The sequence below is a fragment of the Hippocampus bargibanti genome, linkage group LG11 (assembly GCF_051943395.1).
Source record: "Hippocampus bargibanti isolate YZ-2025 linkage group LG11, ASM5194339v1, whole genome shotgun sequence".
NCBI lineage: Eukaryota > Metazoa > Chordata > Actinopteri > Syngnathiformes > Syngnathidae > Hippocampus > Hippocampus bargibanti.
In genome coordinates, this window is record NC_142744.1 from 10617956 (window position 1) to 10636134 (window position 18179).

At 39.1% G+C, this 18179-nt stretch overlaps 1 protein-coding gene across 2 annotated transcripts; it reads left to right on the plus strand.

The window, feature by feature from the left end:
• The first annotated feature begins 1180 nt into the window (after positions 1–1180).
• On the plus strand, positions 1181–17781 carry LOC148891530 (major facilitator superfamily domain-containing protein 8-like). Of its 2 annotated transcripts, XM_089008388.1 has the most exons (11): positions 1181–1724; positions 1968–2153; positions 2472–2534; positions 2621–2740; positions 5562–5641; positions 7094–7370; positions 9985–10058; positions 12547–12760; positions 15505–15627; positions 16425–16555; positions 17424–17781. In XM_089008388.1, exons 1-11 carry the CDS (start codon positions 1418–1420, stop codon positions 17490–17492), a joined length of 1644 nt encoding a protein of 547 aa, XP_088864514.1. In that variant the 5' UTR covers positions 1181–1417; the 3' UTR covers positions 17493–17781. The 2 variants fall into 2 exon arrangements, with proteins under 2 accessions (XP_088864514.1, XP_088864515.1); XM_089008389.1 differs by lacking the exon at positions 15505–15627.
• Positions 17782–18179: the final 398 nt, after the last annotated feature.

An 18179-nucleotide genomic window follows, 5' to 3' on the forward strand; every position in this document is an offset into this window, starting at 1 on the left:
AGGAGGGAGGGGACACACGCAGCAGTGAGCGGAGTGGGGGCGAGGGTTATAGAAACATACACACACACACGAAAGGGAGACGACGGAGCTTGAAACAAAAAAACAAAAGTGAAAACAAAAAAACAAAAGTGAAAAGGTGAGAACATGGATAGAAAACACAGACTCGTTTCAACTTTATTGATAGTTCAAAGGCGGAGTGTAGACTGCAAGGTTAAAATATCCCATCAATCAGACTCCACAAATAACCCGCACAAGGCATCTGTATAATTTGAAGAGAACATACAAGCAAGGGAACCAGCTATTAATGACGTTTCTAGTGTGTCTGCTTGCATCTGTTGCTGTTGCAAATTCACAACTTCTAAGATGTACAACACAGAGCTCCTTGAGACACTTTATGCAAAAAGTTATCCAGTCCATGAAGCCATCAACAACCATCACAAAGCTAAATAAAACTACTTTATTATACGGTACAGTTTATTTCTTTAATTACAATACCATAGCACATTAATTATACATTAAATAAGGTATATTGTGTGTAGTTTTAAGGCGTATTTAGTTGAAAATTATGTTTTATGGAGCCCTGGGAACAGATTATTCTCATTTTAATGGTTTCCTATGGGAAATGAATTTTTGGAAACCCACTTTTCGCCTTACACACACTTTCTGGGAACCAATTAAGTTCGGAAGCCAAGGTACCACTGTATAAATACATAAACGAATAAATAAATAAATGCGCCAAACAAAAAAATATACACATTACACAAACTAACGAATAAAATAATAAATAAAATACATAAATAAATACAGACACAAATAAATACATACACAAAACACACAAAACAAAAAAAAATCAAAATAAATACTGTACATGTAACAAAACAAAAAAATATGATTACGCAAACAAATAAAAAACAAACGAACAAATAAATAACTAAATAAGTAAACACACTAATAAATAAATGCACCTAACAAAACAGAAAATATAATTCCACAAACAAACAAATAATAAATAGGTAGATAAAAAGGTACATAGGTAGATAGGTAGCAAGCTAGCTATCAGGCAGCTAGCTAGATGACTAGATAGATAGGTAGCTAGCTAGCTAGACAATTAGCTTGATAACTGGTTAGACAGAAAGACAAATACATAAATAAATAAATTCCAAATGAATTGCCAGCAACTTGGACTTTTCCATGTGTTTCGCGAAACTCTACACGGCGCAATTAAAAATGTATAACGCTTGAGTGTAGTGAACTTCACCTGGTAACGCGAGGCGTTTCTCTTGATCGTCGGGCTCACAGCGTGACATCGCACTTCATCCCCCCCAAATGTGACTCAAAAGAGAATTTGGTCTCGGACATAAATACCAAATTGAAAAACCACTGCAGCGCTGCTGTCATTCCAGAGCGGACATATTTTATGCGCTGCGACCAGCTTTTCATTCATCACCCTTGCGGGGTTTCAACACACCATCTCTATTTTCATCATGCTCCAAAAGGACTTTTTCAAATGTTGGAACAAAATCCCTTTATGGTCCTGCTAAGGCACCGTAATTGGACATGTGGTGTGCCTTATTATCCGATTTTACCACTGCCCCGCGTCTTTGCGGCATATGTACAGAGGTCGTTGTGTAGAAAAAAAAAATGCAGCATGGACAATCTCCGGAGGAGGAATCAAACTTTTATAACCATTGGACTAATATTTACGCTCAGCGGCATCGAGTATGGTAAGTACTTCCTGATCTTTAAAAAAAACAGTGTAATGGAGTACTGTAGTTATGAGTACTTCCTTATTTATTGTTGAGAGTAAGCGTACTTCTGCTAACTCTGAAAATAGCCTCATGAGGAACAAAACATTCCAAGTGTTGGCTTCAACCTCCCTACTCAAACTTTTCATCAGATTTTTCCTGACATCCATCATTTCAGAAGTTGTTGTGGTCATTCATTGATCCCCTTCTGTTTTTTTTCAGCTGTCATTTTGCCGACAATATGGCGATATCTCCAGATCCTACAGGCGCCACCATATTTCTTGGGTTTGGGTCTATCTGCTTTCAGTCTGAGCGGCCTTCTCACCGGGCCGTTATTTGGCTGCTGGTCGGATCGCAGCAGAAGGACAAAGCCGATTATTCTTTTCTCCAATCTTTTTGAGATTGCTGGTGAGTTGCAAAAAAACCCCACAAATTTCTTCACATGACGTTTGGATGACTCTGCGTTTTAATTCAAAGGGAATTTCGAGTCTCGAAACGTGACAACACAAAAATGGATCGTACTGGTCCAAACCAAATTTGATTTCAATTTGGGCTTTCTCGCCAACAAAGTGTCTATTGAAGACTTTGTAAATGTAATTCAGAGTTTGAAGGTGATTGGTGTTAAATGTCCAAAGACTTTGTTGGTCTATGTAGTTTTCACATGTGCAGTCGCAAGACCTCAAAAGCTAAATTCGGCCCTAATATTTGTTTTTATTACTTCCCCAGGTAACTTTATGTATTTCATCGGCTATTCAAAGTGGCTCTTAGTCGGCAGTCGCCTTGTGACAGGTTTGACAAACACACACGCGGGCGCCTAAATGCACCCATCTGCCAATCAATACTTTGATCTGCGCCTGTTACTGTTTTCCCATCAGGTGTCGGTGCAGGAGCAGGATCCTCCATCTTCGGTTTCCTGACTCAGTGCACCCTTCCGGAGGAACGTGCCGGTATCTTTGCGGCCATCATGGCCTGTCGACAAGTCGGCCTACTTGTGGGTGAGTTGCCCCCAGATCGGGGATGTTTTCAACCTATCTTTGGTATCTGGATACAGTAAAGTCTCGTTATATCGATATCGGATATATCGATAGTCCCGGTTATATCGATACTATTTCTATGCACGCACGGAGAAAATTACATGCAAACAGGGTCGGATATATCGATAGTCCCGGTTATATCGATATTTTTTCGGACTCCCTTCAATATCGATATAACAAGACTTTACTGTATTTCATTTGTTGACGTGCATGTGCTGCATTCATCACCTGGGTAGCTAACAAGAATTGGATAGGATTGGATTAGACTTTATTAATCTCCCAGTGGAAACATTTACATTTCACCGCAGCAATGTGATGAAAGGAAAGGAAGAAGTAGAAAAATAAAATACAGGAGCTGCTGTTAACTCAGCTACTCTCACGGCGCCATGTTGAAGTCAAAAGAACAAAATAACAAATAATATGACAACACAAAGACTCATTAATTCAATTCTAAGCACTTCCTGCACCCACTTTGTTGAATAAAACTGTTTTAGATCCAAAAGGAGAGCATCTAAGCATCATTTTCACCAGCGGATCAGGGACGTCATGGTGAAATGTGCATGTCTGCTACATGCTAAATGTTGGAAGGAAACGCGAAGCTGTAGCCATTGAAGAAAACAGATTGCCTCACATCTCTATATATATAAATTCGCTTCAATTCCAAGCCGCAATGTAATGTTACAGGTGTAATCTTGTCAAGTCCAAAGACCTGATTTATTTATGATAAAGTCGTATTTTCATTTGTTTTCTAATATTATTTATTTATTATTTAGAGTTATTTTCTGTGAATTATTTTATCCACTGGGAAATAAAATATATCATACTCACCTTAATATGAACATGTCTATGTAGATCGCTTTGTTTTGTTTGGACCAAACGTAGCTTAGCCTAAACTGTTGTCCGCATTGTAAATTTTTGCATAAGCTGGAAACATACTGTATTTTCCGCTGTATGAGGCCTGCGTATAAGCACCAAAAGCATTGATTTTCGTCAAAAGATGACCCTGCGCCTTATACGCAGGTGCGCCTTATATGTGAAGTACAGTGAGACCTCGGTTGACGAACCCCTTGGCTTACGAACTTTTTGGTTTACGAACGTTACATTCTTGAAAATTTTACCTTGGCAGACGAACTATTTTTCAGGAGACACACGGAGCTGCCACAATGAGTGTTGTGTCGTTCGCGAACGAGCCCGTTCTCCTAACAAGAAAATGGTGGCCACCATGTTTGTCCTCTATTCCCCGCCCCCAGTCTTCGGTTAAAGCCACGTGATTGGTCAAGAAAGCAGCAGTGGTGGATGGCGTTACATTACAGACAGAGAGAGAGTGAGGCCGTTCTCCAAAAAACAAAATGGCATCTTCGGTTAAAGCCACGTGATTGGTCAAGAACCCAGCAGTGGGGTGGGGTGGGGCGTGGGGGGTTAAACATTATAGAGACAGGGAGAGAGTGTGAAAACACACACACACACGAAAGGGAGATGAGAGAGCTTGAAACAAAAAAACAAAAGTGTGAGAGTGTGAGAATATGGATAGAAAACAGTTAAAATATATGGGATATTTTAACTGTTTTCTATCCATTTTCTCACTATTCTCACACTCTCACACATTTGTTCAGGCTCCACAAATAACCCGCACAAGTCATCTGTACACTTGATGCAAAAAGCTATCAACCCAGCTAAACAGATCACCATTGATGAAGAACTAGATACAATTATCACAGAGAAAGCACATACAAGGGATCATTCCTCAAGATGATGAAAGAAGGCTACGTTCTTCAGCAAGTATTTAATGCTGATGAAACCGGCCACTCCATTCCATCAAGCCATTAACGACCATCACAAAGGTAAATAAAATGACTTTATTGCACAGTACAGTTTATTTCTTTAATCATAATTCTATAGCACATTTATTATACATAAAATAAGGTAGATTTTGTGTAGTTTTAAGGCTTAGAAAATTAGAAAGTAGAAAATTTTGTTTTATGGGGACCTGGGAACGCATTATTCTCATTTTGATGGTTTCCTATGGGAAATTAATTTTCGGGATACACACTTTTCGCCTTACACACTCTGTCTGGGAACCAATTAAGTTCGTAAGCCAAGGTTCCACTGTATTATTGAGCCACAGCAGGTCTTGCAACTACTGTCAGCAGCCACAGACGCCATTTACCCCTGTCGAAGAAGTTTAGCAGAACCCCAGCCTCTGCTGTAGCGCCTTATAATGTGGTGTGCCTTATATATAGCAAAATATACATATTTATATATTATATTTGGAACATTTTTTGATTCATTGAAGGTGTGCCTTATAAATAGAATTGTGGGTGCGCCTTATACTTTGGTGCGCCTTATATACACCGGAAAATAGGGTAATCAAACAGTCATATGAACCCCCCAACCCTCGCACCCCCAGTAAAAATATGAAATTTGCCATATTTGAAGTGAGAATGATAGTTAATTGACATACCCGAGCCGACAATTGCGATGGCCCTGCGGTTTGGATGGTCAGGAGGAAACATAGAGGCTGATTTTTGATTGGACAAAAAAATAAATCGATAAATAAATAAATACATACATACATACATACATACATAAATACATAAATAAATACACAAATAAATACACAGATAAACCAATAAATAAATACACACCCCTCCACTACGTGTCCCTTCTGAGGAAATATAATACAGAGAGGAGCATGGGGTATGGGGGGGGGGGGTATATCTCCAAGGTGGAGCTGTTGTTTTATTCCGTCTCATCTTGAATCAACTTCCTCTTGTCTCTCCAGGGCCGGCGTTCAACCTGTTTCTGCGGCTGTGTAATTTCAAACTTGGACCCTTTGTTGTCAACAAGTTTACATCTCCCGGGGTAAACAGCATTCTGATCAATATACTAAGCCCCCCACCCCACAAAAAAACTCACCAACACAGTGGCAAAGTGTTTTTTTTACTCCCCCAGAATAAGAATCTAACTTACTGCTCACATTTTCAACAGCTCGCGTCGATGGCCATTTCATTTGCTACTCTTGCATAATTTACGAGACGAAAAACAATCATTTTATTCCCTGTAGTTTTACACCCCCCCTTCCTTCCACTCCGGTTTTGCATATACATGAACATTATATTCAAGTAATTGGGTGTTTGGTGCTTTGCTCAAGGGCTCCTCAGCAGAGCTCCCCCCATAAGCAGTCCACATTTCCATAATTCACCCTCGAGCTGACATTTTCTTCCGAGGAACAAGCTCCCAGCCCACCCCGCTGCACCTCTGGCCCAAATCATGTTTTCTTTATTTTGTCAATGGATATTTTGAATTCAGGCAAGAGAATCCGATTTGAAGTGGCCGTGGGTTCGTTGCTCCTTTTTAGAAAATGTAAGATTCATACAGTGGCACCAGGAACTGAATTGTGTGATTGATTATGCTCTAAAAACACAATTTCCAGGGCTGAAGGCTGTTTTGGGATACGGAATTAAAAATTGAGCTTCAATTATTTTTTTTTCAATAGTGTTCCATAAACCTGCCACCATGAGAAAAGCCACACAGGCACAGGGGAGATAATGGAAACTGTTCGGATTAAATTGTTGTTCGTCTTTCCTGGTTCGGTTTTGTCAGAAGTTCGGTGATAAAAATATCAGCAACGACGATAGATGGTGAACAAAAAACTACTTTATTCTAATGAGACAGAAAAAGGCACTTCTCGTCTCGATGGGACGAAGACATGAGCACACGGACAAAGATAGGAGAACAAAGAGAACGAGCTCCCGCTCTGACAAGTTTTTAAACATACACAGTGGCGATCTGTTGTCCAATCAGTTGCGGACAAGTCGATCTTTCCCGTCCAATCGGTTACGAACAACTCTGTGTTGGGAGGGTCTTAGATTGTAGTTGGAGCTGTTGCTTCTTTGCAACGACTATTGAACTAATAAGATTGATAATGCTATTAGACTGAAATTAAACGTGCACTAATCATAATGTATACTAAGCTAAACATGAAATAACATAATATGTTTACTAATGTGCATAAACACTCTATCAGAAACTCCAAACAGGAAGGCGGTAGCTAGAATGAAACCTTCTACCACTGCATTGTAAAAGGAATGTGCTAACCAATTGTCCACCGTGCACCCTGCACTTTCTCAATGGAGACTGCACAAGAAGTCGCCCATGTAGCTATTGACGAATCCTATTGTAACAAGATGGCCTATTTTACGAAAGCTAATCAATTGATTTTTTTTGGTATTTATTCATGTTAATCTGGTCAACTGTGGAGACCAAAACTTGATAGCCATCAGTGTAAACATGTCCAATGTTTTTCCCTCACAGATCTTCATGTGCTTGTTGTGGTTGCTGCTCCAGTTTGTGGTGCTGGCTATGTACTGGGATTTACCGTCCATGGACGCCACCGAGGGGGCCGTAGTGATGATGGAACTGAAACAGGAGGAAGACGAAGAGGATGAAGATGAGCCGCTGATTGGTTCCGACGGCGTGCAGGTGGTGCGCTCTTACCAAGCTGTCGACTCCAGTCAATTGCAGATGGAACCTCTCCACGAGGCCTCATCGCTCGGAACCGAAGCGTTCGATAACTTCAGCATCAGCGCGGGTGAGCCAGCATCTTTTCAAAGATTTATTTTAGGTGGAAAGAGTCATTGCGACCATTCCGATTAGTTTTAGAAATATGTCCTCCACGGACATAAACCTTTCCCGTTCCCGCATGTGTCACTGTGGCATTTTTTTTCCTCATCTGTCATGATGCAATCATCATTGCAGCTTGTTTTCTGTTCAACATATCCAAAATGGTTTTATTTTATCTCACCCGCCCTATGACTATGACACAATATTTTCTGGACACTTCATGCATTTTAGATACATTTTCATAACACAATGTGTTATCCCCAAAAAGTCAGGGAAAGCCTACTGGAACATCAGAGCTTCATTCAGTGTTAGTTTGTTTGTAGTTCATCTTGTCTACTTGATATCTAATTTACAACAGATTAAAAGAATCTGTTGTAAATTCATTCAGTGTTAATCAGAGGTACACATTTATTTATTTACTTACTTACACATGTATTTCCTTACTTATTTATATATTTGCGTATTTATTTGTTCATTTTATGTACAGTATTTATTTTTTAACTTGAGTTGTTCATTTATTTATTTGTATTCATTCATTTATTTATGTATTTAGCAAATTATTTATTGATGTATTAATTTATGATGTATTTTAATTTTATTTCTGTTTATTTATTACGTATGTATAAATATTTGATTTATTTATCACAGTATTTATTTGTCTACTTATTTATTATGTATTTACATGTATGTATTTATTTAGTTTTTTTATTCATCAAGTTATTGGGAGCCTTTTACTGAGCGAGTTGCTTGTTCTGTAGCCACAAAGGGACATAAGTGTTCTTGTGCCGGTCCCAAGCCCGGAAAAATACAGAGGGTTGTGTCAGGAAGGGCATCCGACGTAAAAGCTTGGCCAAAACAAACATGCGGATCAAACCTCTCAAGATGGAGGACACTGATTTGCTGTGGCGACCCCGTCAAGGGAAAAGCCGAAAGGAAAAGAAGAAGTTATTTATTTCAGAATCAGAATATTTATTTATTTATTTATTTATTTATATTGTATTGTATCTATTAATGAATCAATTTATTTATGTGTGTATTTATTTTTCAACTTATCTATTTGTCTATTTATTTACATTGTATTTATTTATGTATTTATTTATCATCATCATCATGCCTGCCCTGGTTCAGTAAAGACCGGCAAAAAAATACAAATCACTTTCCAGGATGAGTGTTAGTTGATACATAACCAGCCGCTCAACGCCACCATTGATTCCCCGCGTTGCATAGCGCCATGTGGATGTGTGTATCGTACAGCGCCTCAGCGTGTGTCAATCCCTGATATCGATTCTTTCATTCTGTGAAAATGTGGCAGAGGAAGGGTTCGATGGAAAGCACGCTATCGATGCCATGATATCGATGCATGCCGCCATGACTCGACACTGAGAAAAAGAACGGTCGTGCGCTCCACGTTCTTCTCATTGATTTTTGTTTTCCTGTGTCGGGAGAAGTTATGGGCAGCGCGGACAATTCCAAAACCAAACAAAGGGGAAATGCACATTCCAAGCAGCGAGGCAGCTCTTAAATATTGATCTTATTTCTTAATATAGTCATAGATGCAACAGTGCGTTGTTGTTTTGTTTTGGAGTGGGCGGGGTTGATCTTTGACGCAGTCATGGCGACATCTGAAGGCTCTGCGGTAACTTTCCGTCTAGAATGCGATGATCAATATTAGGGGGTGGGAGGGGGGGCAATCACCATCCTCTTCTTTCTGTATGGCCACGTCTATAGAAAATAAGCAGAACAATTTTCATGACCCTTCATCCCGCCACCACACCTGAACCCCGCATAAAAAATGTTTTTTTTTGCGGCGATGGAACGGATTAATGGCATGTCCATTTGTTTCAAGGGTGAAAGCTTATTTGACCTACAAACATACTGTCAAGGCACCGCTGTACTGTTATGGTATTGTTTTGTTCTTTCTTTTTAAAAGAAATTTCATAGGACTCTGATTAACGTTTTTTTTTTTTTTTTGGGGGGGGGGGGGGGGGGTTAGGTTTTTTTTTATGTGCTTGATTTGGATTGGATTATAAAGGCAGTTGCTGACATTTCTCATGTGTCAGATCTCGTCATATTTTTGGTGTGCATATTTTCGATTTTGTTGTGAGAGTGTGCATTTTTGTTGGCAAAGCGCCCGAGATCTAACTGTACATTTACAGTACATCCAAAGCACGTGTGTATATTCCAGGACTGTAAACCCTTTGGCCATCTGGCCAAGCCACAAACCAAAATTAGCATCGTGAGTAGCTCCGTTTTCACTCCATTCTCAACAATTCCTTCTGGAGAAGATTGGATCAAAATTTGGAATGGATTAGAAGGCACTTTGTTCTCGCCTTGATTGCATTTTTGGACACGAGAAAAGCAAGCAAGCCATTTATCTCCCACGAAAAGCAATGACTGGCCAAGATGCACACAGCCCGACTTTTTTTTTCTTATTATTCTCTCGGAGCTTCTCTTTCTCTGTATAAATTGCCAGTTGAAGCTTTCAATTTAATGGTTGCACTTAAGCTGATTTTATGATTTTTCTCTTTTGTTGTTGAGTACAGCTGTCTCTCATTTCTTTTTTTTTGTCGGTCACTCCTAAGAGTTCCTGAGGGAGGAGGTGATTGTTCTTCTCACGGCTCAGTTCATCACTCTCTTCAATCAGACTGCGCTGGAGGTGAGAAGTGCCACACAGCTTGCACCCATCAGCCGGAATTCCCCAAAGTCTCCATTTCATGCTGTTTTCCACAATCTTCACCGCTATCTCTCACCAAAAAATGGATCCACTTGAGTAACAGAACTGATCCGTTTTTCTGAGAATTCAACCGATAATCTAAAAAAAAATACTGTAAATGCACTGGATCTTATCTCCGCCGGGAACGATTGAACTCACAAAATAAACAAATACCGTATTTTCCAGTGTATAACACGCACCCAAAAACCTTGATTTTCTTGAAAAGAGGATCCTGCGCCTTATACGCAAGTGCGCCTTATATGTGAAGTCATATTGACAGGTCTAGCATGAATATTCAATACACAAGCTAGCAAAAGATGTTAAATAAAAATATGTATTTGGAAAGTATCCATCTGTGTGGCCATGTGGTATTGGACCTTTTGCACAACATGTATTACCGTATTTTCCGATGTATAAGCCGCACCCAAAAGCTTTGATTTTCTTACAACGATGACCTTGCGTCTTATACGCAGGTGCGCTTTATATGTAAGTATTATTGAGCTACAACTACTGTCAGCAGCCACCGAGTCCATTTCCCCCTGTAGAAGAAGTCGTGCGTAACCCCAGCCTCTATTGTAGCATCTAATAAAGTGGTGTGCCTTAGATTTGGAAAACTTTTATAGATTTATTTCAGATACAGTAAAGTCTCGTTATATCGATATCGGATATATCGATAGTCCCGGTTATATCGATACTATTTATATGCACGCACTGAGAAAATTACATGCAAACAGGGTCGGATATATCGATAGTCCCGATTATATCAATATTTTTTCGGACTCCCTTGAATATCGATATAACGAGACTTTACTGTATTTGAAAACTTTTTTATTCATTTAAGGTGCTCATAGTCCACTGTGCCTTATATATGGAAAAACTTTGAAAATACACCATTCATTGGGGGTGCACCTTATACTCTGGTATACCTTATTCCCCGGAAAATATGGTATTTGTATATTTTTGGGGGGCCGCGTTAGTATGAGAAAGACATTCGGTGAAGTTTCCCCTCCAATATTATGGGATGCATGTAAAGCAGTATTTCGAGGTAAAATACCATATTTTCTGCACTATAAGGCGCACCTAAAAGAAAATATATTTTTTTCAAAAGCTGACCATGCACCTCATAATCTGGTGCGCCTTATGTATGGAAAATTCGCTGGCTAATGGATATCTGTTCGCTGGCTGATGGCTATCTATTCGCTGGCTAATGGCTATCTATTTGCTAGCTATTAGCTATCTATTCACTAGCTATTGGCTATCTATTCGCTAGCTATTAGGTAGTTGCTAGCTAATAGCTATCTATTCGCTAGCTGATGGCTATCTGTTCGCTAGCTGGTGGCTGTCTGTTCGCTGGCTAATAGCTATCTATTCGCTGGCTGATGGCTATCTATTCACTGGCTAATGGCTATCTATTCGCTGGCTAATGGCTATCTATTCGCCGGCTATTGGCTATCTATTCGCTGGCTGATGGCTATCTGTTCGCTGGCTATTGGCTGTCTATTTACTAGCTATTGGCTATCTATTCACTAGCTATTGGCTAGCTATTAGCTATTCGCTAGCTAATGGCTATCAATTTGCTTGCTATTAGCTCTCTATTCGCTAGCTAGCTAGTTTGCTATCTATTTGAGTTGAGTGAATACAGCCGTGTGGCTGCCGCTGCTCACTCACTGAAAAAAACGTATCCTGTGACTGTAAAGTGACCTTGAGAGTTTTGAAAGGCGCTTAGAAATCAAATGTATTATTATTATTATTATTATTATTAGTATTATTATTATTATTATTTATTGTTATTATGTTTTTAAATGTGTCATTCGTTGAAGGTGCGCCTTATATTCCCGAAAATACGGTAATTTGTTAAAGTGCTCACCTAAAGAGCGAAAGGCAAAAAACAACTAGAGCAATTGGAAAGGGGATTCAAACAATTGGAACAAAATCACAAAGAGACAGTTGATCCCAAAATTACAGAGCAACTTAACAAAACAAGGAATAAAATTAATGAGCTCTATACCAAAAATATACTGAAAAAGTTAATCTTCACTAAACAAAAATAATATGAAGGTGGAGGAAAAGCCAGTAAATTACTATCTTAAAGATTAAAAAAGCGACAAGGAGAGAATTCCATTAATAAAATAAGGAATCCGATATACCATACATTTTACACGAAAAGAAATACACAATTGTTTAGAAAAAAAATATATAGACATCATTCATTGGCGCGCCTTATACACTGGAAAATATGGTAAATAAATAACTTAAAATTTGACACGTCAACCCCCAAATCTCAATTCACCAATCAAAATCCTACACACTTTGATTAGCGAATCACACGTAAAGGGATTAGCTCTGATTGAAGTCACCTGTGACCACTCCCAGAGCGACACAGCCCTCCCTCTCACCGATTTCTGCCAATTGCTGTAATTCTGTTTTTTAGACCATGGTGACTCCTCTGACGCAGCGCTACTTCGGCTTTGGCGAGTTGGGCAACAGTGTGATGTACAGCCTGTGTGGCTTGGAAGTCATCCTGGGCTTCCTCTTTGTTCGTTGGCTGAGCGAGAAGGTGGCTGACCGTGCCGTGTTGGCCGCCGGCCTGGTCATCTGTTGCGCCGCCTGTATCTGGTGCCTTGTCTTCCTCTGCAACCTCCGAGGTACTGACCGGGCCAGGGAACAGATATTTCCCTGCTCGATTGTGGTCTTCCCCATCCCCCCCTAGATGGCTTTTTATTCGGAACAGGGTCGGAAAGTACAGTGATACCTTGGCTTACAAACTTAATTGGTTCCCAGACAGAGTGTGTAAGGCGAAAAGTGTGTACCCCCAAAAAATATTTCCCATAGGAAACCATTAAAATGAGAATAATCCGTTCCCAGGTCCCCATAAAACATAATTTTCTACTTTTTAATGTTCTAAGCCTTAAAACTACACAAAAATATACCTTAATTTATGTATAATAAATTTGCTATGGTATTATAATTAAAGAAATATACTGTACTGTGTAATAAAGTCGTTTTATTTACCATTGTGATGGTCGTTGATGGCTTGATAGAATGGATAGCTTTTTGCATAAAGTGTCTCAAGGAGCTCTGGGTTGTACATCTTGGAAGTTGTGATATTTCAACAGCAACAGATGCAAGCAGACTAGACAGACACTAGAAAAATCATTAATAGCTGTTTCCCTTGCTTGTCTTTTCATTTCAAATTGAACTGATGGCTAGTGCGGGTTATTTGTGGAGCCTGATTGATGGGCCTTTGAAAGTTCACTGGTTTCAAAGTTGAAACCAGTCCAAATGTCATTGTTTTCTATCCATTTGCTCACTCTCTCTCTGTTGTCTGCCTGTCTTTTTAATGTTTAAACCATCTCCCCTCACCGCTGCGTTCTTGACCAATCACGTGGCTTTAACCGAAGACTGGGGGCGGGGAATAGACGACAAAAAAAATGTCAGCTGCCGTTTTGTTTTTTGGAGAATGGCTTCACTCTCTCTCTCTGTCTGTCACCCCCCCCCCCCTCACTGCTTCATTCTTGACCAATCACATGGCTTTAACCGACGACTGGGCGCAAGGAATAGAGGACCAAAACAACGACACATCACTCATTGTGGCAGCTCCGTGTGTATCCTGAAAAATAGTTTGTATGCCAAGGTAAAATTTTCATAAATTTAATGTTCGTAAACCGAAAAGTTCGTAAGCCAAGGGGTTCGTAAACCGAGGTATCACTGGATGTCTCTTGTTGAAATTTCAAATATAGTGGCTAAAAAAAGTGTAAGTACTCAGGTTAACATTTTTGACTGCCTGAACACAGCTGCGTTAAGTTGCTTATCCATGAGGATGACGCGGATTGGAAAATGGACGCATGAAGATCTCCGGCAAAATCTTGAAAGAGTCGATTGAAAATCTTACTTTCTTTTTTTTAACCTTGCAACAATATTATCAAATTCTCAAAATCAAAATACAATTTTATCGCCACTTTTGTCCCAAACTAATCGGGTCTTTGGACTTGACAAGATTACACTTATACCATTACATCGCGTCTTGGAATTGAAGCGGATTTGCGTGGGACAAGAGATGTGAGACAATCTCTTTTCGTCATTTAGGTTGTAGCAGACATACACATTTCACCATGACGTCCCTCATCCACTGGTGAAAAGGACACTTTGATTCTCTTCTTTTTCATGGAGAACTGCTTCATATAACAAAGAGGGTGCTGAAAGTGCTAAAGACTGTGTCTTTATGTTGTCATATTATTTGTTATTTTGTTGTTTTGACTTGAAGATGGCGCCACAAGAGTGGTTACCTTTACAGCAGTTCCAGTATTTGGTTTCCTCAATTCTTCTTTACCTTCCCACTTACTTTCATCATTTTGCTGCTGCTGTGAAACGTAAATTTCTTCAAGGTGAAACGATTAAAGGCTAATCTAATCTTTCCCCTTTGATAATAAGCAACTTTACAATTTGTATGCCATTTCGAGGTACATATGAGGCGCGGGGTGTTGAAAACTGTTCTACACAGAAAAAAAACCTCAACAAGTCCTGTTTTTGGTAGTGAATGTACTCTGTCAATGATCTCACTCGGTATTTGTAAGGCCATCTGGAGCTGGCGGAGCCAAACGGGATCGTGTGTCTTCACGTCAGTGCGCGTCTGCCTCGCCGTGTCACTTTTATCACTATGATGACAAACGACAGGTGCCGGGGCGGGAAATTGCCTGAGTACATATAAAAGGATTACGGTAATCTTATTAGACCTCGATGCTATTTGTTAAAGCATAGCGTACTATTTGTTAGAGCTGAAACAGCAAAACAAAGAAAGCAATCTCCATGTTGACGTACCCGCAAACGTAATTTTGGTCCCGGATCATTTACAAGCATGTCCGATTGATCGGATTGCGTTTTGAAAATGAAATTACGGGCTTTCACTTGAAAGAGTGGAACATCCAACATTTTTTTTTCTCGAGTGGGCACGGAATTCACACTGTGATGCTGGAGCAGCCCAGAACAAAAAAACAAAACCAAAAAAAAAAGAGAGAGAGAGAGAGCTTGGCACAGGTTTCATTTTTACATTGAGCTCTCTGTGCTGTCTGCCAAAACATTTGTGGACACAGGAAGGGCTGAAGCGGTGAATAAAAGATCACAGTCTACCAGCAAGTAAATAACTTGAGATTGAACAATAAGACAAAAATCTACACCCTCGCTTGCCTTGATGGGTTTTGCTGATATAACATGTAAGACCAAGATAAACCCATTTTGACCATAAATGTTACTTATAAACCATGTAATCCAATTTTTTTAAAATTCAATTCATTTACATTAGCCTAGTATTGTTTTACATTGCGATTTATTGACCCCAATCAAATAATCTGGATTCACTTACAAAAAAAAATACAAATTGGTTTCCTTCTAGGTAGCTACGAGTGGAAGCTGTCAGCCTTCATTATCGGCGTGTTCCTACAGCTGTTGGGGCTCCCTTTGGTGGCCGTGTCTCAGGTGTCGCTCTTCTCCAAAGTGACAGCGGAGAAAACACAAGGTGACCTTGGCCACACATGTAGTTCAACTGCGGTCATGCATGATTTATTTATCTATCAACAGTGATACCTCAGTTTACAAACGCCTTGGCTAACGAACTTTTCGGCTTACGAACGTTAAATTCATGAGAATTTAATCTTGGCATACAAACTATTTTTCGGGATACACACGGGGCGCCACAATGAGCGATGTGTCGTTCGCAAACGAGCCGTTCTCCTAACAAGGAAATGGCAGCCGACTATTTTTTGTCCTCGATTCCCTGCCCCCAGGCTTCGGTTAAAGCCGCACATGGTTGGTCAAGAACACAGCATATTTCTTATACGTAAAATAATGTACAGTTTGTGTAGTTTTAAGGCTTAGAACATTAGAAATTAAAAAATTATGTTTTATGGGGAACTGAGAAGCGATTATTCTCATTTTAATGGTTTCCTATGGGAAATTAATGTTTGAATAGACACTATGTCTGGGAATCAATTAAGTTCGTAAGCCAAGGTATCACTGTATGTATGTATGTATTTATTTATTTATTTATTTATTTATTAGTGTATCTCTCTCTGTCTCTATATAGCTAACTATCTAGCTGGATGTTTATTTATTTGTTTATAAGTTTGTTTATATATGTCTATTTATTTATATACACATTAATTTACATATTTATTTATATATGCATGTATGCATTTGCAGTTTTGTATTTATCAGGATTTTTATATCGCAAACTATCGGGTCGAGTGAGCGAGTTCAACGAAAATGAAAACAATGACGATGAGAACCTTGATTGTGTTTTTTTTAAATGTAAAGGATTCAGCCAAGGTGTAAGACGATCAATTGGGGGCCTTGCCACCATTATGGGACCTCTCTGGGCTGGAGGATTGATTAATCATTTATATATCATGATCGGCATGATGTTGGCTCTCCTCTTGATAGTTGCCGTAAGTATTTTCGCTGCATTGTTTGTGCGCATGACTATTCATAAATTGATGGCCCCTCTGTGGAAACAATTCTCACTGCCGTATTTATTTCTGTATTTAATTATTTATTCATGCATATATAGTTCTTTATCATCTGTTTATTTATTTATTCATAATTAAATAATGTATTTATCATCGACAATGTTGTTATTTATTTATTTATTCATTTATGTATTTATTTACTGTATAATGATTTATCCATCTGTTTGTTTATTTATTTACTCATTTATTTATTTATGCATATGTAGTTATTTATCCATCTGTTTATTTATTTATTCACAATTAATTAATTTATTTGTCCACCCACAATTAATATATTAATTATTAATTCATTCATTCATTCATTCATTCATTCATTCATTCATTCATTTATGTGTGCATGCTTTTTTGAATTGCACTCATGTGCCATAAATGAAATGTATTATTATTATTATAAAAGATGGCACCAAAAGCACCCCCGGCTAATTAAAATGTAGCATTTGCGGTGTGAAAAAATGTAAGCTTTATTCAACACTTGAAACGTAATTGTGAAAAGGAAAGCTTTGCAAATCATCGTTTTGTGTTTTATGGTGAACATAAAATCTCAATTTTCTCAGCATTAAGGGAGAAATTCAACAGTGAGGCATTGACTTGATGTTTCCAAACTGTCATTGTTATCTCTTCACATCCTGAGAGCGTAAACAAACAAACAGGAAAATAAATAAATAAATAAATAAATAAATAAATAAAATGACAAAGCACTGCTCTGGGATAGATATGGATGTCAACGCTGTCTTTGACTTGCTGTTGCATCCTCTGAAGAGGCTAATGTGTGCTGTATACGTTCCAGGTGATGACAGCGTTGTCATACAACCGTCTGATTCAACCATGCGCGCGGGTCTCCGATACTGGAGGATAGACGACGAGAGCTGGAGAGGCTCCACCCGCAGGGAAGGCCCTTCATCTCCGAAAGGATCAATATTAGGCCGGGCTGCGCCGGAAAGCCGAGACTGAAAAAAAATGCCCCATTTTGTACCTCAAATTTGGTTTGCAATAAATAAATACATTCCCGAATTTGTTCGGGTTTTAGTTTTTCTTGCTGGGGTGCCGATAAAGCACTGGCCAGACCTCTGGCAATGTTTTTCACTTCCACAAGGGGGCAGGATTTCCCTCGTGTCCATGTTATCGCTTTTTTCCAGCTTCAGCTGTTATTAAAGCGCTATATCACCCAATATGGATGTATTGCGTTGTATTTTGCACAGCCGTCCTCATTTCAAGCTCTTATAACTCCAGACTCATATAACCTAGGAATTAACTCTTTTTTTCTGATGAAACAAGATAGTCTCAGGTTTCTAATGCTCTACTGAATGTTTATGTAGTCTTAAAAGTCAATATTCTGTGGGTCCTGGATTTCGAGTGACAGTGACAAAAACACATTTTTGCACATCGTCTGGCAGTGAATGCGTTAATCAGCCTCAACATTTTTATTTAAAGCCAACGGCATTCACTATTAGATGAAAAAAAAAAAGAATAATAACTCATGCTAACAACGTAGCATCCGTGGCGAATGTTAGCTTTGTCTTTCAAGTGCAGTATTTATTCAGTA

Bases quoted from the DNA above. Each gene is read 5' to 3' on its own strand.
- LOC148891530 (XM_089008388.1), top strand. From the start codon at position 1,418: ATGCGCTGCGACCAGCTTTTCATTCATCACCCTTGCGGGGTTTCAACA. The intron at 7,371-9,984 runs GTGAGCCAGCAT...GTCACTCCTAAG, and splicing joins TAACTTCAGCATCAGCGCGG to AGTTCCTGAGGGAGGAGGTG. The intron at 16,556-17,423 runs GTAAGTATTTTC...TATACGTTCCAG, and splicing joins CTCTCCTCTTGATAGTTGCC to GTGATGACAGCGTTGTCATA.